The 26012-nt window shown below is 41.3% G+C and overlaps 1 protein-coding gene across 1 annotated transcript; it reads right to left on the bottom strand.

Moving 5' to 3' along the window:
- Positions 1 to 791: 791 nt before the first annotated feature.
- si:ch211-188c18.1 (immunoglobulin V-set domain-containing protein) lies at positions 792 to 7417 on the bottom strand. Its single transcript, XM_056459839.1, has 4 exons — positions 7223 to 7417; positions 6732 to 7040; positions 5462 to 5598; positions 792 to 3911 (listed from the first exon to the last, which is right to left on the bottom strand). The coding sequence occupies exons 1-4, from the start codon at positions 7356 to 7358 to the stop codon at positions 3777 to 3779; spliced, it is 717 nt and encodes a 238-aa protein (XP_056315814.1). The 5' UTR covers positions 7359 to 7417; the 3' UTR covers positions 792 to 3776.
- Positions 7418 to 26012: the final 18595 nt, after the last annotated feature.

Below are 26012 nucleotides of genomic sequence, written 5' to 3'. Positions count from 1 at the left end.
TTTCTATTGTGTTCCTTTTTTTTGCAAGGGTTGTGAGAAAATGCAGTGCTTTTGTAAATTGTTTGCATTGTGAGAAAATGAAGCTCATTTTTTAAAAATGTGTTTGCATTGTGTGGATTTGCAGCATGTATGCTGTCAAACCGATGAAGATCTTTTGTCAATTTGCTGGCGTTTTTTGTAATTGCATGCGTTTTCTTTAATTGCAGCATGTTTAGCTCTCGGCCACCGCAGTTTTTATTGAAATTGCCTTTTTCAATAAATTTTTACATAATGTGCTACAATAAATTGCTATGACATTTAAGATTTACTAAAAAATTTAGAATTACCTAAATGGCACAAATTTGTACATGCGAGATAGAACATGAAAAAAAGGATAGAAACAAGTTTTACAAAATAACAAAATTAATTTTTGAAAGTTGGTAACATACTTGACTGCTTGGCAGGTCAGCCTTACCTTCGGAATGCACATGCTCCCGTGAATAATAAAGAATCAGGGTCTTCTCATAGGATAAGAAATCTCCACTATGAATAATACTGAGAAACCGACACGTCATCACTCCACTAGCAGATGCGTGCTACGTCACCGATTTTGATCCCGCCCAAATAATTATTTAAAAGATAAAATTAACAGACAAAATCTCAAAATTATTTTGCACACAATTAAAGCTAACAGGTGCTAATGTTGTCTCAACTGATGCTTAACACACACAAATCTGTTAAAATTTCAAAAAAAGTACAAAAGGCTTTCTTGAACCTTTAAATCAACACGTTTAATCAAAGACTCAAGAGTATAGCAAACAAATGTTTATTTATTTATTGTTTGTTTTGGGTTAGCTGCATTTTAACAATGGTAAGATCATAATGCACAGTATAACAGCATGACAAAATATTCAGTGATAAGACTCTAAATAAAATAAAATATAATAAAAAAACAGACATACAGGGGTGCGTTTCCGAAAACCATCGAAAGCCAACTAAGGTCGCAAGTTGCGTTGTTACAAACATAGTTTGTATATTGTATATAGTTTGTAATTGATTTGGCGTTTCCCAAATTCGTTGTTCAAACAAACGCTCACAAACTGCGTCGTAAACTTGGATGATTGCAACTACATTGATAGAGCTGTAGTTAGAAGCACTGTTTCGTGGTTGTGTTCTATGTCCAGGTATCGTCCCTATGTTCTATTTTTAAACTTGGAATTATAAAAAAAAATATTAAAGTCATCTCTCTTCGGTGTAATTTGCTTTCAAAGTATGTTTTACAGTTCAGTTTCAATCTTCATATTGACAATTGCATTCCTTTCGCAGTGCGCTTTGAAAACATTTATGCCATTTTTAAAACAGCCATGGCTCATGCTGATAGCTTTGGGTGACCTATTATTTAAAAGCGGAATTTACGTTACATTTCCAAAGCTTGTAAAACAAAAATATATAGCATACATTAGTGATTTTATGTTATAGTAGGTTATTTATTAAGAAATGTATCTGTACTATATATGACATGAGCCTGTTGGTTAGAACATTTTTGCAGTGGTTTGAATGTATCAAATTGTAAAATAGACTTTTACAATAAATTAAATTAAATTAAAATAAATAAAGATCCTACTTAATAATAATAATGTAAATAACAATGATATATTTTTATTATAATTAAGTAGGATTTTTCTTAATAAATAGCCTACTGCAAATGACAACCAATAATGATTTATATTCATTCAGGCATTCATTTTCTTTTCAGCTTAGTCCCTTAATTAATCTGGGATGACAGCGGAATGAACCGCCAACTTATCCATCACATGTTTTATGCAGTGGATGCCCTTCCTGCCTCACCCCATCACTGGGAAACACTCACACACTCTCATTCACACACATACACTATACGGACAATTTTAGCTTACCCAATTCACCTCTCCTACATCTTTGGACTTGTGGGGGAAACCTGAGCACCCAGAGAAAACACACGAGAACATTCAAACTCCACACAGAAATGCCATCTGACCCAGTCGAGGCTCGAACCAGCGACCTTCTTGCTGTGAGGCGACAGCACTACCTACTGCGCCACCAAATCGCCTCTGATTTATATATTAAATTAACATATGTGTTTTTATGTTTTAGAATAGAATATGGCATATTCTCAATAGGCCCTATATGTGCTGTTTACACATATTTTAATTAATATGGAAAGCGAGTGCATGTTATTTAGCAAAACTAATATTGAATTTTTTTTATTGCGTGTGCGTGTAAAACAATATAATTTGCTTAAAAATTATGGGTTTTTCTTTTTAGAAGTTGTTAAAAGACCCAGTTTAAAGCATCATTATGGACGTTTTACGCTATAACTAACGTGGTTCAAACAATGGATCTCTGACAGAGAAACTACAGTTTTGGGAAACACTCATCACTGTATTGTTCTTTTCTCAAACGATGCATCATTCTATGATAGTTCAGCATTGAGTTACGTCATTGCTTGGGAAAAGCACCCCTGGACAATTAGGAAAACATGCATACTATTTGAGAAACATTAAATCAACACTTTTAATCAAAGCATCAAGAGTGTAGCAAACAAATGTTTATATATTTATTTATTTAATTGTTTTTATTTGTTTGGGGTTAGTTGCATTTTTTACAATTGTAAGATCATAATGCACAGTATAACAGCATGACAAAATATTCAGTGATGAGACACTAAATAAAATACAATACATAAATAAAAAAGGCTGCCATGGTGGACAATAAGTAAAACATGTATGCTCTTTAAATGTAAAAATATACTAAAAGTACTCTTCAAAACTGCAGTCTAAAAGGTTATGCAGACAATATGGCCACAAATGCAAATCGAGATGATCCATTATTAGTACTGAGAAATAAACATGAATTATTATTATTATTCATTCATTTTATTTTCGGCTAAGTCTCTTCATTAATCAGGGGTCGCCACAGCAGAATGAAACACCAACCTATCCAGCACATGTTTTATGGTGCGGATGTCCTTAGCTGCAACCTATCACTGAAAACACCCATACACACTTATGCACACACACACAAACATTCATTCATTCATTCATTTTCTTTTTGGCTTAGTTCCTTTATTAATCTGGGGTCCCCACAGCGGAATGAATCGCCAACTTATCCAGCACATGTTTTTACGCAGAGGATACCCTTCCAGCTGCAACCCATCTCTGGGAAACATCCATACACACTCATTCATACGCAAACACTACGGACAATTTAGCATACCCAATTCACCTATAGCGCATGTCTTTGGATTTGTGGGGGAAACCGGAACACGCGGAGGAAACCCACGTGAACATGGGGAGAACATGCAAACTCCACACATAAATGTTAACTGACCTAGCCGAGGCTCGAACCAGACACCTTCTTGTTGTGAGGCGACAGCGCTACCCACTGCACCACCGTGCCATCCCTATTATTATTATTATTATTATTGTTTTATGAACAGAGGAGTAAAATATGAATATGGGTGATCATTTTATAATTTACAGATGGCCTGCTTAGTATCATATTGAAACTAACAAAAACGTCATCCATTTTTTGTTTCCACTTAGCATTCGTGTAAACATTAAACCACAAGTGAGACAGCCTTAGCTAATAATATCCCTTCAACTTTTTTATTCTTCACACTTAATTTATTTTGAATTGTTTCTGATAAACAGGAAGTTGAATCAATTTGCATAGTATTTAAGCTAAACAATAAGAATGCTGTCTTTTACTCTATGAACTGATTAATTGGTCAGTTATATGGGTATCAATCATATGTTTCAAAGTTCACAAATAGGTTGATAATCAGGGTTGATTAATGACCTTGTATTGGACAAGTTGCTCCGATTCATCTCTTCATAGACTGGGGGTGAGGAGTGATTTGGTGGTGTGAGTTTCTCTTTCCCCACACACCGCTTCACATGAGAATGACAAAAATGAAAAAAAAAAAAAGATGTCAAACATTTATGATACCATATATATTATTTCCTTTCTGCACACACACACACACACACACACACACACACACACACACACACACAGAGATACTTTTGGGGTCATTTTTTTTCTGTTCATCAAGGTGACATTTATTAAATGTAAAAAAAAAGTTAACATTTTTAAATTCATATTAAAATTGTAAATAACTGCTTTCTTGTTTTATGTAGTTTCAAATGAAATTATTTCTCCAGTCACTATTGCTTTTATTACTATTATCAACAATATTAATAATAATAATAATAATTTATATTGGAGTAATTTCTGAAGAATCATGTGACGCTGAAGACTGGAGTAATATTTAAATATTTTAAAGCACTTTAAAATCACTGTGATAAATTATACAATTTAACTATAAACTACTTTTGAACAGTTATTTTATAGTGCAATAACATTTCATAATTTTACAAGTTGTACTTTTGATTAAATAAATGCAGTCTTGGTGAGCAGGAGAAGCTTATTTTAAAACATTTAAAAATCCTACTGACCCAAAACTTTTGACCAGTAGTGTGCATTAACTGTCCTTGAGATAAAAATATAAACACAGTGAATAATAAGTAGTTCATTCGAAAAACAACCTTAGAATTATAGAGTTATTGACATATTCTTATTAAATGACAACTTATTTACATTATGAGAGGCTTTTTATAAGCTGTTTACATTTTAAGATTTTTTATTTAAACAACAAATGCTACACACATACTGTTTGCTTTATGGAATGCAAAACCCCCCTAAAAAGCCCCCTGAATTTAAAATATTTAGCTAATGTGATACTTTTATTTTGTGTCTAACCAGAATTTCATTCATTTTCCTTTGGCTTATCAGTTTTATTTATCAGTGGTTGCCAGCTATTCCGGCATATATTTTATGCAGCGGATGACTATCCAGCCACAACCCAGTACTGGAAAACATCCATAGACTCTCGCAACGGACAATTTGTTTTCCCAGTTCACTTATAGTGCATGTCTTTGAACTGAGGGACAGCTGGAGGAAACCCACGCAAACATAGGCAGAATATGCAAACTCCACATAAAAATGCCAACTGGCCCAGCCAGGATTCGAACCAGCAATCTTTTTGCTGTGTGCTAACCATTGAGCCACCTGCCTGACCAGAATCATGTACAATATGTTTTATAAGAAAGACAATAAAAATTAACAGTGTTAAGCAGGCACCATCTTAAAAAAAAACACGCACAGACACATATGCACTTAGACAAAAGAATGAGGCCAGAATTGAATCTTGCTACTTGCATGTGGTGCACAATTGCTAGAAGCATGTACCACAATATATAATTTGTATCATTGTCAAATCAGATATGACATGCAAAGTCTTTTGTGGTTCAACGACATGGGGTATCTGATTTTCTGAAGCTCAGTGACTTCCAACAAACCCACAAATTGCCCACGCTTTACATTTGATTTGTTAATTTGTCTATTATGGAAACAACATATGCTGACATTTTATGCTTACCTTCTGAATCACGTAGTAGAAACCAAAAAAGCACAGTAGACCCACCACAGCACACAAAATGATGATGATGATCCCATAGGAATATGTATCAGGACACTCTGGGCGTGGGCACACTGTGCCTGGGTCTGGAACTGTGTCTTTTGCAAATAAATAATTACAAAATTAAGACTAGCTTTACTTCTGTACAGTCAATGTTATTCAGAAACAAATTCTCAATCTTTTCATCTTTTTTTTAAAAGAATGTAATCTGCTCTTCATGCATAGTCTTACTTTGGGTACTGGTGAATGTTTCACTTTCAGTAAATAATTTAGTCAGTTGTCTTTTGTATAAAAAAAGATGGGGTCAAAAATCACACCATCACTGTTGCAAAGTTGTCAAATATAAAGTAGATATTGTACACTTGAGAATGTGCAAGATTTTGAAGTTTTTTTTTTCTGAAGAACAGCCTCAGTAATCCGATCAGCTGAATGAAAACATTTGTGGATAATCCAGTTAACAACATAAAATAAGGATTTAATGGTGCAAATACGTGTAAGTAGGGTAATTTTTAGAAATTGAATAATTATTTTGTATTGAGGAGTATGTAATCTGTAATATGTACATCAGTGTGATCAATCATTATGCACATCAATATGTACATCAATGTGATATAACTTTCGTACAGAACAGTATTTTTCTGAAATTAATGCAGATTTATATATCCTGCAAAGGTTACACTAGCAGAAAGCGTGTACATAACCGTCAGTGTCAGGGAATAATTATTTGCTACTTGCATAAAACAAATAGTTCTGCCTAAAATTAAGATTCTGTCATCATTTATTGGCCCTTGACTTGTTATTATTTTTATTTTTTATTTTTTTGTTAAACACAAAAAAGATGAATGTTGACAAATGGTGGAAAGTGTCCACCATTAACTTCCAAATTAAGAAAAACAAAACAATGGAAGTCTGTATCAAATCCTTTTCCACATTCAGTGTATCTTTATTTGAAGACTGAAGATTAAATGCTGTTTTGAATTTTAATCAAATTTAAAACAGCATTTAATCTAAAATATTTTTTCAGATGTAACTCTAATATAATTAGCACCCATTTTAAATCTCATTTTAATGAGATTCAGTTACTCATATTTTGCATGTTAAATATGTTATTTAGTGTGTAATAACATGTATTATGTCTCAGTCACCAGCCCCGTGTAAACAGTATATTCATACAGACAATAAACATGATGGTTTAACAAAATTATTTTCACAAAGTGCAAGACAAACTTACCTATCCATAACAAAGTGGATTTGCTAAGGGTAATTTTTTCTTCGTAATTATATTCACACCAGTAAAGTCCAGCGTCGCTGAGAGTTACATTTTTGATGGTGACGTTAAGGTTGGGGAATGCTGTTTTTACATTGATTTTGTATTTGTTAATTTCTTTATAGGTAAGTGTGCTGTCTTTGTAAAGGTATACAATTTCCTTCAGTTTACTTTCTCTTTCTTGTCTGTACATGTACACACCATGTTGAGGGCTTTTATGAGTAGTGCACTCAATGGTGATGTCTTTCCCCCAAGCTCCAGTTAACTCTGTAACTGTTTGAAGAGAAACAGTTATTGAGACCATTTTTTTTCTTTCAAACACATACATGTACTAATAAATTAGTAAAAATTGTAATGCAACTTTTCTGCAAAACATTTTCCACTATATGATTCACCATTTCAATATTACAGATAAAAATACCATTAAAACATTGTATACATATACATATTCCTACCTCTCAGATATGTGGCTGCCAACAAGGAGCTTCTTAAACAGATCATGACCAACAGAAAACTGTATTTTACAATGCACAGCATCCTAACAGCTCTGAGTGTTGTTTGTGAAACTACAAGTGGAAGTGATGGTTGCATTTCTGTGAACTAGAAATGTCAGGTGGTTGTCAGACAGGCCTTGGTTTGTTTTTTTTTTTTTTTTAAAGAAAGCAGGCAACCAAGTGTTTTGTGTTGTAAATAGTGTCATCATAAAAGCTGAGTATGTATAAATAAATAAATGCATCAATAAATAAATGTACAGTTACAATTCCTAAAAAGTTGGCAACATTTACAAAAATTATAATATTGTAATATCTAAATGAAACAGTTTTGAAACAGTCCACGATAAGCTGTTTGAAATGGGGACACGTAGGATTTTGTGTTTGGGTATAAAATGAGCATTTTACTCTTTGCAAGTAAAGCTGGGTCACTGCTCCTTATTTTCTACCAAACGTTATGAAATAATTGTCAAAAAAAACTAATTTCTCAATGCAAAATTGCATTAAACGTATAAAAATTGTGACATGATTGCAAAAATCCAGGGAAATCTCAGTAATCAGAGCAAACAGCATGGGGGACTGGCATACATTTGTTAAAGAGCCTCTATTTTGCATTAAAAAAATGCCATATTTTTGGGAGTCTCCAACAACAGTCTGATATGCGTGCAAGGTCAAAAAACACTTTCATTGTCTAATAATAAGCACTTATTTTTACCTAATTATCCCTGCGACTCCCATATGAATCGTTCAGCGATTCATTTGTTCCCAAACACATCCTTAGCGCAAAGCTAGTATGCGCTGATTGGACCGATGATCCTGTCTGTTGTGATTGGTCGACTGGGTTCAGCACGAGACAGAAAGAAATGCCCACCACGGCTACAGTATGAAGCTCGTCCTGATTCTGCCAAGTGCTAGTTGTCCTGGGACCAACATAATTTATGATGACCCAGGGACAACAACTCTATCAGCCAATCAAAACTTATTGCGTCATCATTATGTGCGCTCTACAGAGTCCGCCAAAACGCAAATTCAAAAAAGAAGAAAACACATACACATAGGCGCGCGCTCACGCACACACGCGCACAGGCACACAGGCACACACACCTGCCATTTTCACCAGCAAAGAGGACAAGAGAAAAGGTAAGATCACCGGTTTTCTTCTATAAGTTTACAGAAGCAGTAATGATCGTAAAATTAATATGTGTTTATGGATTTGCCCTTAGCGCTTAGCGAACAAGCAACATTTAACTTTAGTTTGCATTGAGTTAGCCTAATTAGCTGTCCCTAGTTAACTAACGTTAGATTGGCGTGCTGCTCTACCGTTACTGCAATTTACTTTCTGGCTTCAATTACAACAAGCTAACAATAATGTTTTGAATATTTTAATCTAGCTATTAAACGTGATTAAATTTGGCCTCTTGCTAATTTAGTGACCGTATTTTTTCCTAATAATTCTGTTTTTAGCATTTATTATGTCAATTTCATTTATTGACAAATGCCAGAAATGTGGACCAAAACAGCACTAGTTTAAACACAAGACAGTGGGTTATTTGAGACGTTAACATAACGTACTGTGAATCGCTGCAAAATTCAACTAGCGATTTAGTTTAATCTAATCATTTATTCTGTTAAATATGTTAACCTCAGGTCATCATTGCTGATTTATTAATATCATTAATATGTTAACATCAGGTCATCATCGCTGATTTATTAATATCATTAATACGTTAACATCAGTTGCTTATTTAATAATTTCATTAATATGTTAACATCAGGTCATCACTGATTTATTGATATCATTAATACGTTAACCTCAGGTCATCATCGCTGATTGATTAATGTTAACCTCAGGTTATCATCGCTGATTTATTAATATCATTAATATGTTAACCTCAGGTCATCATCGCTGATTTATTAATATCATTAATACGTTAAGATCAGGTCATCATCGCTGATTTATTAATAATATTAATATGTTAACCTCAGGTCATCATTGCTGATTTATCACTACATAACATTAATATTTACCTCAGGCCATCGTCACTGATATAATATCATTAATGTGTTAACCTCAGGTCATCATCACTGATTTATTAATATCATTAATATGTTAACCTAAGGTCATCATCGCTGATTTATTAATATCATTAATATGTTAACCTCAGGTCATCGTAGCTGATTTATTAATATCATTAATATGTTAACCCCAGGTCATAACCACTGGTTTATTAATATCATTAATACGTTAACCTCAGGTCTTAATCACTGATTTATTAATTTCATTAATATGTTAACCTCAGGTCATCACTGATTTATTAATATCATTAGGGTTAATATGTTAACCTCAGGTCATCATCGCTGATTTATTAATATCATTAATATGGTAACCTCAGGTCATAATCACTGATTTATTAATATCATTAATTCGTTAACCTCAGGACATCATCACTGATTTATTAATATCATTAATACGTTAACCTCAGGTCATCATTGCTGATTTATCACTACATAACATTAATATTTACCTCAGGCCATCGTCACTGATATAATAATATCATTAATACGTTAACCTCAGGTCATCATCACTGATTTATTAATATCATTAATATGTTAACCTCAGGCCATCATTGCTTAATATATAACTACATAACATTAATATTTACCTCAGGTCATCATCGCTTATTTATTGATATCATTAATATGTTAACCTGAGGTCATCATCACTGATTTATTATTATCATTAATACGTTAACCTCAGGCCATCATTGCTGATTGATAACTACATAACATTAATATTTACCTCAGGTCATCATGGCTTATTTATTAATATCATTAACTTCACGAGTTCACACTTGCAATAGTTTCAGAATAAAGCGTATTTGGCGTGCTGTCCGGGGAGAGGGCTCTGAGCTCGGGGAAGACACCCAAACTCGAGTTATTCCTCTTATTAGGAAACAGAGAGGAATAGGGATTCGAGCGAAGTATCTAGCCCGGCCCCAGAACGCTCCCCAAAAATTGCTTATTTGGTTACAAGACAGCAGCCAGACAAGTGTGTGAACCCCCCAAAATTTGCTGATCTTTAAAATTTGGAGGGGTGCTGTTGGGTTGATGGTTGTGCTTTGTAAGGTGTGTGTCTCGGGAGGAGGCAGTTACTGTATTGATGGTGATGCGTTAAGTGTCTCCAGCAGGAGTGATCGCTCCCACAGGAGACGGGCATCTCCCATGAGAGCGGTCACTACGTTAGCAGTGGTGCGTGGTGAAGTATGCGTCCCAGTAATAGTTGTCGCTGTGCTGACAGAGGTGTATGGTAAGATGTGTTTCTCCCATAGGAATGGTTACTGCACTAGCAGTGGTGTACAATAAGGTGTACTTCTCCCATGGGAGCTGACACTGCACTTGCAGTGGTGCATAATTGTAGGGTGTACGTCTCCCATTGGAGCGGTCACTGCACTAGCAGTGGTGCATGATAAGGTGTACTTCTCCCATGGGAGCTGTCACTGCACTTGCAGTGGTGCATAATTAAGGTGTACGTCTCCCGTGGGAGCTGTCACTGTGCTTGCAGTGGTGCGTAATAAGGTGTACGTCTCCCGTGGAAGCTGTCACTGCACTTGCAGTGGTGCATAATAAGGTGTACTTCTCCCGTGGGAGTTGTCACTGCACTTGCAGTGGTGCATAATTATGAGGTGTACGTCTCCCGTATGAGCGGTCACTGCACTTGCAGTGGTGCATAATTATAAGGTGTACGTCTCCCGTAGGAGCGGTTACTGCGCTTGCAGTGGTGCATAATGAGGTGTACGTCTCCCATGGGAGCGGTCACTGCACTTGCAGTGGTGAATAATTATAAAGGTGTACGTCTCCTGTAGGAGCAGTCACTGCACTAGCAGTGGTGCATAATAATGAGGTGTACGTCTCCCGGGGGAGCGGTCACTGCACTTGCAGTGGTGCATAATAAGATGTACGTCTCCCGTGGGAGCGGTCACTGCACTTGCAGTTGTGCATAGTAAGATGTACATCTCCCGTGGGAGCTGTCACTGCACTTGCAGTGGTGCATAATTATAAAGGTGTACGTCTCCCGTAGGAGCAGTCACTGTGCTTGCAGTGGTGCATAATAATGAGGTGTGCATCTCCCGTTGGAACGGTTACGCGGATGCTGTATTCGCATTATTAAAATATATTATGCAAAGTGTATTTCGAAGGAAGTGTCTTGTAAATTATCAATGAAGGAATGTGTTGCGAGATGTGGTGGGATGGGCTCTAGTGGATGTGAAATTTTTTATCCTAGAGGGGTTTTTGAATAAGGGTTTGATGGGCTTTTCTAATGTGAGAGCGGTCGGCTCGAATGTAGCACTTAAAGGCCTGTGAGGACCAGCGTCCGAGTGTTTGGATCTGCTGCTCTGATAGACCATTTTGTGCTGCAGTGGTGGCTGCGCCTATTCTGAAGGAATGGCTGGAGAAATTGTCGGCTGGAAAGCCCGACATAATTAGGACGCATTTAAGATGCTTCTGGAACCAGAAACGAGTGACTGGGCGATTGCTATTGTCTGTAAAAAGAGGGTCTGAAAGGGAAGTGGCTTGTGATCTCCTGATATGTGAAAATGCTAGCAGTGTTTGGTATGGATGGATAGGTGATTGAAGGTTGAAAATGTAAATGTAATGGCCTCTTTTTGCTTGATCAGTTTTTCTTTGTTTAATGAGAAAAGAAATGGTTTCGTTTTCCAGCGTTACTAGATCGGATATGGTGGGATGAATGTTTGGGTTGAACCCGGATGTAATGGTGAGTTCTGAACACCTTAAAAATCCAAAGAAGGCTAAAATAAACATGGCGTCGAGAGTACGTGCTGTGTGGATTGATTTGTATCCTTTGCGAAGAGTGGATATGCATTTAGTGAGTGTTTTCAGTGTTATGGGTTGTCGGGTGTCTTGACGTGTGGGGTGGGTTCTCTGTATGCCTTTCAAGAGAAGAGTTGTTTGCGAATTAGCTATGTGAGGTGCAGGGGAGCCGTAAATTAGTTTGTGGAAAAATTGAATTCCACTCAAATAGCCTTTAATGGAATTGATCTGGAGTTTTTTGATAATTGTGAGGTAGGATATGTAAGATGAAATGGAAAAATCAGGAAACAGTATGTTATAACATGCATGGAATGTTTTAAAGCTTTTCCATGCTGTTAAATATGACTGCAGGGTTCTAGGTGCCACTGCCTGAGGGATAAAGTCGAGAGAGGCTCCAAGCAGGTTTTTTAAAGGATGATCTATGGGAATATCAGCTCTGAATAAGGAGGGACTTGGATTGGAAACTGATCCGCCTCTGGTGCCAAATGTCTGAATTTCTGGAAGGCAAAACGAGAGAGAGAGTCAGCAATTTGTTTTTTTGGACCCAGAAATGTGATTTGCAGTAAAAATAAACTGGTCACATGCTGAGATCCAAGTTAGGCGTCTTAGTAGGGGAATTAATGCTAGCGAATTTGAACGGCCTTTATTTATACAGTGAACGGTTGCTTCATTGTCACAGTGAATTATGATGCGGGAAGCGGACCATTCTTTACCCCATAGAGATGCAGCGATGACTAGTGGGTAGAGCTCGAATAGCGCCGATGATTTTAGTGGTTGCGGCAGGTCTAACAGCTGGGGCGGCCAAGTGGACGCGAACCAGCGTCTTTGATAGTAGCCTCCGAATCCGATTGACGGGGCAGCGTTGGTGAATAAATTAATGTCTGCTGAGGAGGATATTAGGTCGCTGTAAAAGAAGGAGAGACCGTTCCATTGTTTGAGGAATAATATCCATAAACGGAGTTCGTTTAGGCTACTGTCATCGATGGATATTTTATCCTCTAGACCGTGAGCTGCGGACGCGAGAAATAAGAGATGAGAAATAAACGAGCGGCCTTGGGAATTGCGAAATTCAAATGGCCGAGAATTGATAATAGCTTGCGCTTAGAACAGGTGGGGCTGTCTAATAGGGAGGAAGCTACCAGGATCGTTCGATCAATTTTCTTCTTTTGGTAGGGACGCTTGGAATTTATTGGAGTCTAATTTGATGTCCAAGAATTCGATTGAAGTGCTTGGACTGGTGGTTTTTTCCTCAGCTAGGGGAATCCCGAGTTCAGCGAAAACCTTCTGAACTGTCAAAAGGTGCGCGGCTGGGATAGCGTCTGATGGTGAGATGATTAGGAAATCATCTACTAGATGGACTAGATGCGGGATTTCGTAGTTGTTGGAAAGGATCCAGCAGATTGCTTCCGACAGCGTATCGAAAATCTTTGGACTACTTCTGCAACCGAAGGTTAGGCGGACGGAAAAATAATAATTTTTTCGCCAAAGAATGCCGAAAAGGTGCCAAAAGTCAGGGTGGATGGGCATGACTTTAAAGGCGGATGTTATGTCGACTTTAGCCATCCAAGCGCCGCGACCCGCGATTTTAATTAATGAAATAGCTTGGTCGATGTCATGATAAATCATTGAGAACTCTTCGAGAGGGATGAGAATGTTGATACTAGGAAACAGAGAGTTATGCGGGGAGGAAAGGTCGATTATTAAGCGCCAATAGGACTGACGCGATAAACTCTGAAAGGAGGTGCGGAGAAAAGACCAATCATGAAATTTTCGTCTATTTCTTTTTTGATTAGACGGTCGACGACGTCGGGTTCGGCGAGAGCAGACTGAAGATTTGGACAAATAAAACTATAGGTGGGTAGGCTAATGACACCTGGATGAAAACCTGAAGACAGACCCGTTAATAGAAATTCGGTGAATTTGGGATCGGGATGTTGGAGCAATTCCGATCTTAGGCGAGAAACATTCACAGGAGTCGATAGGTACTTTCTAGCATTTTTATTTACAGATTTTTTCACTGGACATACTGTGCTGGCGTGAGCGCCGCCGCAGAAATTGCAAACATGCAAAAAACGACATTTCTGTCTCCAGCACCTGCCGCTATTGAAGCCGGTGCACGGGCTGGCGGAGGCTGGGACAGAAGAGCGGTGATCAGAAAAAAAAGGGCGGAATATTTGGGTTTGAAGGGACGTAACTGGTAGATCTGGGCTGGGCTTGGCTGGGTCGGGGAGGGGAGGAGGGATGGGATTTATGAATGGGCATGATTCTGTGTGGTGGGTGGTGGATCCGAGAAAGACTTTATTATGAAGATCTGTGTCTATGGCTCCCCAGAATGGGATCTGGTTCCATTGTGAAATGCGAATGGCAAATTCAGCGGAGAAAAGGCGGTGGTAGGTATAGAAATGAGAGCCTCCATATGAGAGCGCGAGCTCAGCGACTATCGCGAGAAAATCATTGAGCTCACGCTTCCTGTGGGGATAGACAGAACAAATGACGTCTGTATATCGTGAGAATGCAATTGTAAATTCTGCGAATGATAAGATGCGTGACTGAATGTTAGCTGTGTTTTTTAAGGTTACTGAAAATTGGCCGCAATCTATCTGGCGGTCTGCCGATGTGGGTGAAATGGGTGAGAGGAGAGAAAAAAGGTCTACATCCGAACCTGACAGGATTTGGCTCCTGATGGTGTTGGAGACGGGTGGAGGATCCAGGGCGAGGGCGTTGGGTGGAACGGGTAGAGGCGTGGCTGTGGACAGAGAAAAAGACTTAGTGTGAAGAAGTGGCTGTGGGATGTTGGAGGCTAGAGCCATTTGCGGAGGCATGCTCGCGCTACTGCTGGCCCTAGGATCACCGGTGGGAGGAAAAGAGAAAAGAGGAGGGGCTGCCGACGTTAGTGACATCAGCGGAGGCGGCCTCACGCTGGAACTTGCTTCGGGGCCTGAAGGAAAGTTGTAAGCTAGGGCCGCTTGGGGAGGCATGCTCGCGCTGCTGCTGGCCCTAGGATCACCGGTGGGAGGAAAAGAGAAGAGAGGAGGGGCTGCCGACGTTAGTGACATCAGCGGAGGCGGCCTCACGCTGGAACTTGCGTCTGGGCCTGAAAAAACCTGGGGAAGAAGAGGAGGAATTAGAGGAGCTGGGGTTTGAGCTGGGAGCGGAGGCGGCCTCACGCTCGCACTGCTCGCGGGATCTTGGAAGGGATGGGGAGGCAGGATATGGATTTGGGCCTGTGCTTCCTGTAGCGACCCTGCGCTTGAGTTTGAAGGGGGGGCGGCGGGCCAAGGATGTAGTTGGGGATGAGCTTCTGGTGCCGCTAGCAGAGGCAAGCTCACGCTATACTGGCGGCTCGAAGGAACGAGCTCAGAGCCGGCATGGAGTCCAACTTCCGGGGATTGAGATCCTACGTTATCTGGACCTGGGGCTCTCCCCAGACTCGCTGAAGGCCTGCTGCTGCGTCCGGGTCTGGAAGATGGGTTTCGATCCGGACGCTGGTATGGAGTATTTTGGACCTGGCTGGAAATTTCCATGGCTTTGGAAGGTAGAGTGATGGAAGGAAGTGGTGCTCCGGATTGCAAGACGTTATACATGGCCAGGAGGTCCGCCTTGGTGATTCGGCGCGGAACGATGATGCCTGCGCTGGCCAATGCTTGGCGGAGGTCGGAGACGGTGTTTATCCCTCTGTCCGGGACGGAGGACATGGCTGAGGCAAATGATGAGGCTGGAGAGGATTGCTTTCTGGGAGATGGAGATGGTGAGCCCCGTCGTGATCGGACAGCCGTGATTCTGGCTGAACGGCGGCCTCAAGGTGGAGCCGCGGGCTGAGCTGGTGCGCTCTGCGGGGCTACGGAGCTCTGGGTACCGGCGGGAGATCTCAGAGGAGCCTCGGCAAGGAAGGCGTCGTCCTCTGTGAAGAGATTAATCTCAGACATTGTTCTGCGTCGAAGTTTGGATGCTAAAGTCACAAGATGCTGCAGGTAAGACAGCTTTGGTATATATAGGGGTTTGGTCAAGAACTGATTGCATAATAGAATAATTGTCAATGACGTATTTGATACTGAAACTTCTGCGCGTGCTCCTCCCGAAATTTGTTTATAAAACATCACTTAATACGTTAACCTCTGGTCATCATCACTGATTTATTAATATCATTAATATGTTAACCTCAGGCCATCATTGCTTAATATATAACTACATAACATTAATATTTAGATTAGATTAGATTCAACTTTATTGTCATTACACATGTACAAGTACAAGGCAATGAAATGCAGTTTAGGTCTAACCAGCAGTTCAATAGCAGCAAGTGCAGGATATAGGTATAAGTTATAAACTGCAGTTTATAGAAAAAACTATGAAAATATTTACAGATGGATGTCCTATGAACATTATATACAGGTTGTATTAGCTATGAACAGATTTACAATAAATGGATATATGTACAGGATGCTATTAATTATCAGGAGTGTGCAGATAAACATAATTACAAATGTACAGTTCAAATAAGTGAATCAGTGCAATGTAGTGCAATAAATATGTGCAAACTTTAAATGTGCAAATGTTAATTAGTGCAGTGATTTTGAGGAGTATAAGTTAGAGGAGTGTGGGGGTGTATTGGGGGGGCAAAAGAGTCAGTGAGGGGCAGAGTTCAAAAGGGAGACAGCTCTGGGGAAAAAGCTGTTCCTCAGTCTGCTGGTTTTTGTCCGGGGGAGCCTGAAGCGCCTGCCGGAAGGCAGGAGAGAAAACAGTCTATGAGCAGGGTGAGAGGTGTCCTTAAGAATACTGCGTGCTCGGCGCAGACAGTTTTTCTTCTGGATATCCTCAATGGCTGGCAGTGTAGTCCCTGTGATGCGTTGGGCAGTTTTCACCACCCGCTGCAGTGCCTTACGCTCAGCAACAGAGCAGCTTCCATACCAGACTGTGACGCAGTTGGTCAGGATGCTTTCTATTGTGCAGCGGTAGAAGTTCACCAAGACAGCTGATGAAAGCTGGTTCTTCTTAAGTTGCCTCAAGAAGAATAGGCGCTGGTGAGCCTTCTAGACCAGGCTGGAGGTGTTGGTGGTCCAGGAAAGGTCCTTTGAGATGTGGGTCCCCAGGAACTTGAAGGAGGAGACAGGTTCAACGGCCATCCCATTAATGTGGATGGGATCATGTGAGCCTGTTCGTCCCTTCCTGAAGTCCACAATGAGCTCCTTGGTCTTGTCGGTGTTAAGGAGCAGATTATTGTCAGTGCACCAAGTGGCCAGATGCTGGATCTCCTCCCTGTAGGCAGTCTCATCATTATTTCTGATTAGACCAATCACTGTGGTGTCATCTGCAAATTTGATGATGGTGTTGGATCTGTTCACAGGCCTACAGTCGATGGCAAAAAGAGAGTAGAGGAAGGGGCTCAGCACATAGCCCTGTGGTACACCAGTGTTGAGTGTGACGGTGGTGGAGCAGATGTGGCCTGATCTAGCATTCTGAGGTCTGTTAGTCAGAAAGTCCATAACCCAGTTGCAGAGAGACGCGTCGATATCCAGGTCTCTAAGTTTGTCCATTAGCTTAGAGGGTATGATAGTGTTGAATGCTTAGCTGAAGTCAACAAACAGCATTTGTGCATAAGTGTTTTTATTGTCCAGGTGTGTGAGGACAGAGTGCAGTGCTATGGGGACGGCATCTTCTGTGCTCCTGTTGCCACGGTAGGCAAACTGATGTGGGTCCAGTGTGGAATGCAGAGAGCCTTTCAGATATGCCAGGACCAACCACTCCAAGCACTTCATGATGATGGGTGTGAGTGCTACAGGGCGGTAGTCATTCAGGCATGTTGGGCTGGAGTGTTTGGACACTGGCACAATAGAGGTGGTTTTAAAGCATGTTGGCACAGTTGCTAGGTTAAGTGACAGGTTGAAAATGTCTGTGAACACCCCAGCGAGCTGTTCTGCACATGCTTTGAGGACGCGCCCAGGAATACAGTCTGGTCCAGCAGCATTATGCACATTGATCCGACTCAGTGAGGTGTAGACTTCTGAGGAGGTGAGTGTGATAGGTGAGTGGTCGGCTGGGGAAGTGTTCCTGGTGTAGGGTTCTGTATTGTCTCTTTCAAAGCGGGCATAAAAGTCATTTAGCTCGTTCAGGAAGGAGACATTTGTGGCTGTGGGGGTGGACTGGCTGGGTTTGTAGTTGCTGATGGCCTGGATGCCCTGCCACATGCACCGAGGATCAGAGTTGGAAAAGTGCTCCTCTAGCTTTAGCTTGTAACAGTGCTTGGCCTTTTTGATGCCCCTCCTCAGATTAGCCCTGGAAGTGCTGTAGGCCTGTGCATCCCCTGATCTGAAGGCATGGTTGCGTGCCTTCAGCAGGAGACGCACCTCCTTGTTCATCCATGGCTTTTGATTTGGGTATGTGGTGATCAGTTTCTGGGTTGTAACACTGTCTATGGTGGTGTTGATATATTCCAGAACAGAGGAAGTGTAACTATCAATGTCTGTGTGAGAGCCACATGTGGCTTGGGAAGCAAACATACTCCAGTCTGTGTGTTGAAACTTGTCCTGGAATGTGGAGTCTACCCCCGCTGGCCACACTTTGATGGTCCTTACTGATGGCTTCACACGGTTAATGAGGGGTGAGTACTTGGGGGTCAGGAACAAAGAAAGGTGATCTGATTGACCCAAGTGGGGGAGGGGGGTCACAGCGTATGCTTCAGCCATGTTTGTGTAAACTTTGTCTAAAGTTTTGTTTCCCCTTGTGTGGCAGAAAATGTTTTGGTGGAATTTGGGGAGCACTGTCTTTAAGTTTGAGTGATTAAAATCCCCTGCAACAATAAAAGCAGCCTCCGGGTGAACAGTCTGTTGTTTGCTGATGGCTGCATGAAGTTCATTCATAGCAAGCTTGGCATCAGCATCGGGAGGAATATAAGCAGCAGTAATTATGGTGGAGGTGAACTCCCATGGCAGATAAAACGGTTCACATTTAACCATTAGAAATTCCAGGATAACAGAGCAATGTCTCCCAACGACGACAGAGTTTGTGCACCAAGCTTTGTTAATATAAATGCATAATCCTCCGCCTCTGGTCTTACCGGAGTCATCCGCTGTTCTGTCTGCTCGGAATGTTTGATGCTCAGTTAGCGATACAGCGTTGTCTGGTATCCCGCTGTTTAGCCATGGTTCTGTGAAAATCATGACATTACAGTTCCATAATCTTTTGCTGTGGTTGATGCGCAGTCGAATCTCATCCATTTTGTTCACCAGTGACCTTACATTGATGATGCTGGGTAAAGAGAGCCGATGTGGTGTTAGCTTTAGCTTAGCTCTTAACCCACCGCGCTTCCCCCGTCTTTGTTTACTTTCTCTGCGCCGCCTTCGAGCACTTCCGCCCAGCCGGGTAGGGCTCTCAGGCCCGGGTGTTCTGGCGATCTCAGGGATGAGTCGAAGATTGTTAATAAAACATTAATATTTACCTCAAGTCATCATCGCTTATTTATTAATATCATTAATATGTTAGCCTGACGTCATCATCACTGATTTATTAATATCATTAATACGTTAACCTCAGGTCATCATCACTGATTTATTCATATCATTAAGGTTAATATGTTAACCTCAGGTCATCATTGCTGATTTATTAAAATCATTAATACGTTAACCTCAGGTCATAATCACTGATTTATTAATATCATTAATATGTTAACCTCAGGTCGTCATCACTGATTTATTAATATCATTAATACGTTAACCTCAGGCCATCATTGCTGATTTATAACTACATAACATTAATATTTACCTCAGGTCATTATCGCTTATTTATTAATGTCATTAATATGTTAACCTGGGGTCATCATCACTGATTTGTTAATATTATTAATACGTTAACCTCAGGTCATCCTCGCTTATTTATTAATATAATTAATATGTTAACCTGAGGTCATCATCACTGATTTATTAATATCATTAATATGGTAACCTGAGGTCATCATACAGATGTTACTACTTCAATGTGTTCCTTATGGCACCGTTCATACCGCGGCGACAGCGGTACTTGGTGCGCCAGCAGCTTTTGACCGCTGGGTGGCAGTTTAACCGCAGATATTCAGCTTTGCCTTTCCACAACAGTAAACAGACTTTTCTGTGCGTACCTTAAGTGATCAGATGTGTTCAATTAAAATATAATTTTGATTTAGTTTTCTTAGTAATAAACATGATCTTACCAGGGCTTAAAGCATTCCGGCACCAAAGATTTTCTTGATTTTGGTATAATGATAACTCCGCACCAAACTGAGGCTTTCATTTTATAGCTGATAAATTACATTGTAATTATTGTAAGGGCTGTGACAGTCACCGTGATGACAATCACTCTAGAACACACGTTTTCTGTTTTGTTGCCAAGTAGCCTATACATTTATGAATATAACGTTAACTTAGACGTGATACAGCAAGTTCAAGTTCAGCAATGAACCTCGCTGGAAAACATATATTACTTATATTACTTATTATATTCGTGGCGAACGAGAAAGGCGAATCAATAATTAGGATGAAGCTATTTGCTGGGCTTGTTTAGAAAAATAAGTGTTAAATGGACAAACACGTCGAACCTCCAGAGCTGCGGTCATGTCACCCAGCCCATGAAATGCAGAGCCAGCTCCGGTGTCATTTACTGAACGCAAATGCCCAGCTAGTCCAGCCAGGTATGGCAGAGAGGCCTTTTCAAAAATGGCCAAATACAAAAGAGAAACTGATAAATAGTAGACGTTGATGAGAAATGGAGCAGCATATTTGGTAGTTGAGAACGCGCCGCTCCGCGATGTAGAGCTGGTTTCCGAGAAATGCAGGCGGCGGAGCAAGATACCCTCTTTGCCACGGTTGCGAAAAAGTATCTGCATGCGCTGCAGGCACACCGTCTCAGTGCTGCAGGAAACATTGTAATCTCAAATAAGTCTCAGCTTAAACCGAACAAAGTCAACATGTTAGTTTTTCTGGCAAAGAATTTAAAATATGAATAGAAAACAAAAGGCGGAGAGACGTTTTTTTTTCAACATCTGCCTAGGCTAATATTTTTGTTCTTCGTTACTATTTATATTATTATTGATTAGTATTTGTGAAGTTTCTAAAATGTAACGTTTACTGTTTCAAGCATTAAAAGTTATTTCTATTTAACTAGCCTACATTATAGGCTGTATTGTGTTGTTTTATCAATGAAAGTTAAACAACAAACATGTTCGTTTGTACGGATATTTAGCATAATACTTTGGTCTTTTTTGATTTCTTATTTTTTTACATAAAATGTAAATTAACTTAGGTAGGCTACTTGGGTACAGGGGCGTAATTTGTTGGTAGTATACCGAGGAATGCTTAGACAGTGAATATTGTCATCATTATTTAAAAAATTATAAGTAAATAAATAAATAAATAAATAAATAAATAAAACACCTTACGGAAAGGATGAAATAAAGGAAAAGCATGCTCTTAATCATTCTTCATAATCTGATTCGTGGCTATACATGCTTATGTATATTATATTGCGCCGACAAGAACAAGCTCTAAAAGGTAAAGTCTAAAGCCAGAGGAGTTATTGATATTAATGTTAGTTGTTAATATGATCGTAAACACTGCGTTGTATAATTAACGCCGTCATTGTGTCTTGTCTGCGATTTTTTTTTCTCGTTGAAGAACAGAAAATTCATGTTATCGCCGTCTTCCCAGCCAGGTTTTTCAACATCTGACTTATGTTGTTACAAGCCTAGGCTAATATTTTTGTTCTTCGTTACTATTTATATTATTATTGATTAGTATTTGTGAAGTTTCTAAAATGTAACGTTTACTGTTTCAAGCAGTTAAAGTTATTTCTATTTAACTAGCCTACATTATTATAGGCTGTATTGTGTTGTTTTATAAACGAAAGTTAAACAACAAACATGTTCGTTTGTATGGATATTTAGCATAATACTTTGGTCTTTTTTGATTTCTTATTTTTTACATGAAATGTAAATTAACTTAGGTAGGCTACTTGGGTACAGGGGCGTAATTTGTTGGTAGTATACCTGTCACGGTTGATGGGTTTGTGTGTTCTTTCTGTATGTTATGTGTCATGCCTTGTGTGTTGTCGTGTGCGAGGGTGTGTTATTTGTTTACCTTTGGTGTGGACGGCGTGCTTTCTATCAGCTGACTCGTCAGCTGACTTGATCATCCTCCAGCTGATCCTTGTTTGCTGACTATATATTTCAGCCTGTGGTATCTGCTGGTTATCAGTCCGTTGTTTGTCCTTGTCTATTGTTCCCCAGATTCCTTCGATGTTCGTGAAAGATTCGTGGTTTCCTGTGATATCCTTTGAGACATTTTTTCCCTTTGTTCTTCATTAAAAAACTTGCATTTGGATCCTGTCTAAGAATCGTGACAGAACGGACTGATCTAGCATATCTCTCAACACATCATTCACGAGTGCTTGGAAGACTGCAGGGGCGTTGGACAGACCGAAAGGAAGGACGCAATACTCAAAGTGCCCCCTGGGGGTATTAAAAGCAGTCTTCCATTCATCGCCCTCTCGAATACGGACCAAATGGTAAGCGTTGCGGAGATCTAATTTTGTAAAAAAGGACGCCCCCTGCAGACGTTCAAAGGCAGAAGACATCAGCGGCAAAGGATATGTATTCTTCACCGTGATAGCGTTCAGCCCTCGGTAGTCTATACAAGGACGGAGGGAGCCATCTTTCTTTTTCACAAAAAAAAATCCCGCCCCTGCTGGTGATGAAGAAGGACGGATGATCTTAGCTGCTAGAGAATCAGAAATATATTTCTCCATGGCCTCCCTCTCTGGAGCGGAGAGCGAATAAAGTTTGCCTTTAGGCGGAGACGTACCTGGCAATAACTCTATAGCACAGTCATAGGGACGATGTGGAGGAAGAGAAGCAGCTCGAGACTTACTGAACACTCTCTTCAGGTCGAGGTACTCACTGGGCACGTTTGACAGATCCATGTGTTCTTCCTGAAAAACAGAACGAGACACAGAAGAACAGGCAGACAACAGACACGTAGCATGACAGCTCTCACTCCAAGAGATTATTGATTCCTGCCTCCAATTAATATGTGGATTGTGCATTACCAACCATGGGTGCCCAAGGACCACTGGAGTGACAGGAGCTTCTGTTAAAAAAAAATGAATAACTTCAGAGTGGTTACCAGAGGTGATCAATCTTATAGGACAAGTGGAATGAGTAATGGAAGGAAGAGAGAAACCATTGAGAGCATGAACAGATATGGGTTGGGAGAGAGAAATCACAGGAAGTCCTGTGACGGGCTACTGACGGGCTCTGGCTTTTACGGGACAATGCGCCGCGATGTGACCCGCACCAGCGCAGTACATACACAGGCCCTCGCTGCGGCGTCTGCATTTCTCCTCCAGCGACAGCCTAGAGCGGCCCATCTGCATGGGTTCAGGTTCCGAGAGGGGCGTGTCCACCAACCCCGGAAATACAGTGGCAGCCGGAAGAGGAGAATTCTCCAGAGCGTATGTGTGTCGCGTGTGTCTCTCCCGGAGCTGAAGACGAGAGTCCACGCGAATGGCTAGATCAATAAGCCCATCCAGGGTTTTAGGAAGATCCAAAGCAAAGATCTCGTCCTTTATGCGATCCGCCAACCCGTGAAGAAAGACGTCCCATTGCGCCTGAGCGTTCCACTCACTCTCCGCCGCCAGGGTGCGGAACTCAATGGAGTAATCAGCAACACTCCGCTGCCCCTGTTGCAACTCCGTGAGCATTCGGGCCGCCTCTCTGCCCGCCACGGCTCGATCGAAAACCTTCTTGAGTTCCTCTGAAAAGGCTTTAAACGAAGAACAACATGGCAGTTTCTTCTCCCACACAGCGGTTCCCCATAGCGCTGCTCTCCCGGTGAGAAGCGTGATGACGAACGCCACTTTAGACTCCTCCGTGGAAAATGAGGAAGGCTGCAAGGAGAAGTACAGCGAGCACTTCGCTAAAAAGGCACGACACAACTCCGGTTCTCCGGAGTAGAAGGCCGGAGGTGGGAGGCGAGGCTCGGAAGATCGAGCAGCTAGATCAGTTCATTTATGTTTACCTGGATGACATACTGATATTTTCCCATTCTCTCCAGGAACATATTCAACACGTCAGGCGAGTGCTTCAGAGGCTGCTAGAGAATGGGCTTTATGTCAAGGCGGAGAAATGCGTATTTCATGCACAGTCTGTTCCGTTTCTGGGACATATTGTGTCGGTCGAGGGGATGCGCATGGATCCAGAGAAAGTTCAGGCTGTGGTAAATTGGCCAACCCCAGACTCCCGCAAGGCCCTGCAGAGGTTTCTGGGTTTTGCCAATTTTTACCGGCGTTTTATTCGCAACTTCAGCCAGCTCGCCGCACCTCTGACTGCCTTAACCTCCACCAAGACTCCGTTCAGGTGGTCCAATGCAGCACAAGTTGCGTTCGACCGACTGAAAAGCTGCTTTGTTTCAGCCCCCATTCTCATTGCCCCTGATCCATCACGGCAGTTCGTGGTGGAGGTTGACGCATCAGAGGTGGGGGTCGGTGCTATCCTGTCCCAGCGCTCTTCCTCGGACAGCAAGATGCATCCCTGCGCGTATTTTTCACATCGTCTAAACAATGCAGAACGAAATTATGATATTGGTAATAGAGAGCTGTTGGCTGTCAAGCTTGCGTTGGAAGAGTGGCGTCATTGGCTAGAGGGTTCGGGGGTTCCCTTTATCGTTTGGACCGATCATAAAAATCTGGAGTATATCCAATCCGCCAAAAGATTGAACTCTAGGCAGGCAAGGTGGGCATTATTTTTCGGACGTTTCGATTTTTCCATCTCGTACCGACCAGGTTCTAAGAATGTTAAGCCTGACGCACTGTCTCGAATTTTTGATCACTCCGAGCATGCATCACCTCCTGAATCCATCGTGCCACGCAGACTTTTTATCTCTGCTGTCACCTGGGAGATCGAGTCGAGGGTCCGCATGGCCTTAGAAGGGGTAACGCCTCCGTCTGGATGCCCACCGAGTCATTTATTTGTGCCAGAGGAATTACGGTCTGATGTCATCCGTTGGGGTCACTCTTCCAAGTTGGCCTGTCATCCGGGGGTGAGTCGCACCTTGTCTCTAATTAAACAACGATTCTGGTGGCCAGTTATGGCTCGTGACATAAGGGATTTTGTGTTGGCTTGCTCAGTTTGTGCTGTTTCTAAGACTTCCAATCGTCCTCCCGCTGGACTCCTTCAGCCGCTGTCAGTGCCGTCGAGACCCTGGTCCCATATTGCGTTAGATTTCGTCACGGGTCTTCCCCCCTCCAACGGGAATACGGTGATTTTGACCGTAGTGGACCGGTTTTCGAAAGCCACTCACTTCATCCCTCTGCCCAAATTACCATCAGCCAGAGAGACAGCGGCTGCTGTCATTGATCATGTCTTTCGTATCCATGGCCTCCCGACAGATGTGGTTTCTGACAGGGGGCCTCAGTTCATCTCTAAATTTTGGAGAGAGTTTTGTCATTTACTGGGGGCGACTGTTAGTCTTTCTTCTGGTTTCCACCCTCAGAGTAACGGTCAGACAGAGAGAGCCAACCAGGATCTTGAACGTATGTTACGATGTTTAGTGTCTCAGAATCCATCCTCCTGGAGCCAGCAGCTCTCATGGGTGGAGTACGCACATAACTCTTTACCAGTGTCTGCCACGGGCCTCTCTCCATTTGAAGGTAGTCTAGGGTACCAGCCACCTGCATTTCCCAGTCTGGAATCTGAAGTCGCGGTTCCCTCCGCCCACGCTTTTGTCCAGAGGTGTCAACGCACTTGGAACAGGGCCAGACAGACCCTCCTTCAAGTGGGTTCGCGCACCAAGGCTAAAGCCGATCGCCACCGGTCTAAGCCTCCCGTTTACGTTGTCGGTCAAAAAGTGTGGCTTTCATCTAGAAATATCCCTCTCCGCACCGTATGTAATAAACTTGCACC

This window comes from Danio aesculapii, chromosome 6 (assembly GCF_903798145.1).
Source record: "Danio aesculapii chromosome 6, fDanAes4.1, whole genome shotgun sequence".
NCBI classification, from domain to species: domain Eukaryota; kingdom Metazoa; phylum Chordata; class Actinopteri; order Cypriniformes; family Danionidae; genus Danio; species Danio aesculapii.
Note: the sequence above shows the minus strand (reverse complement) of the source record. Positions and strands in the feature narration are given on the sequence as shown.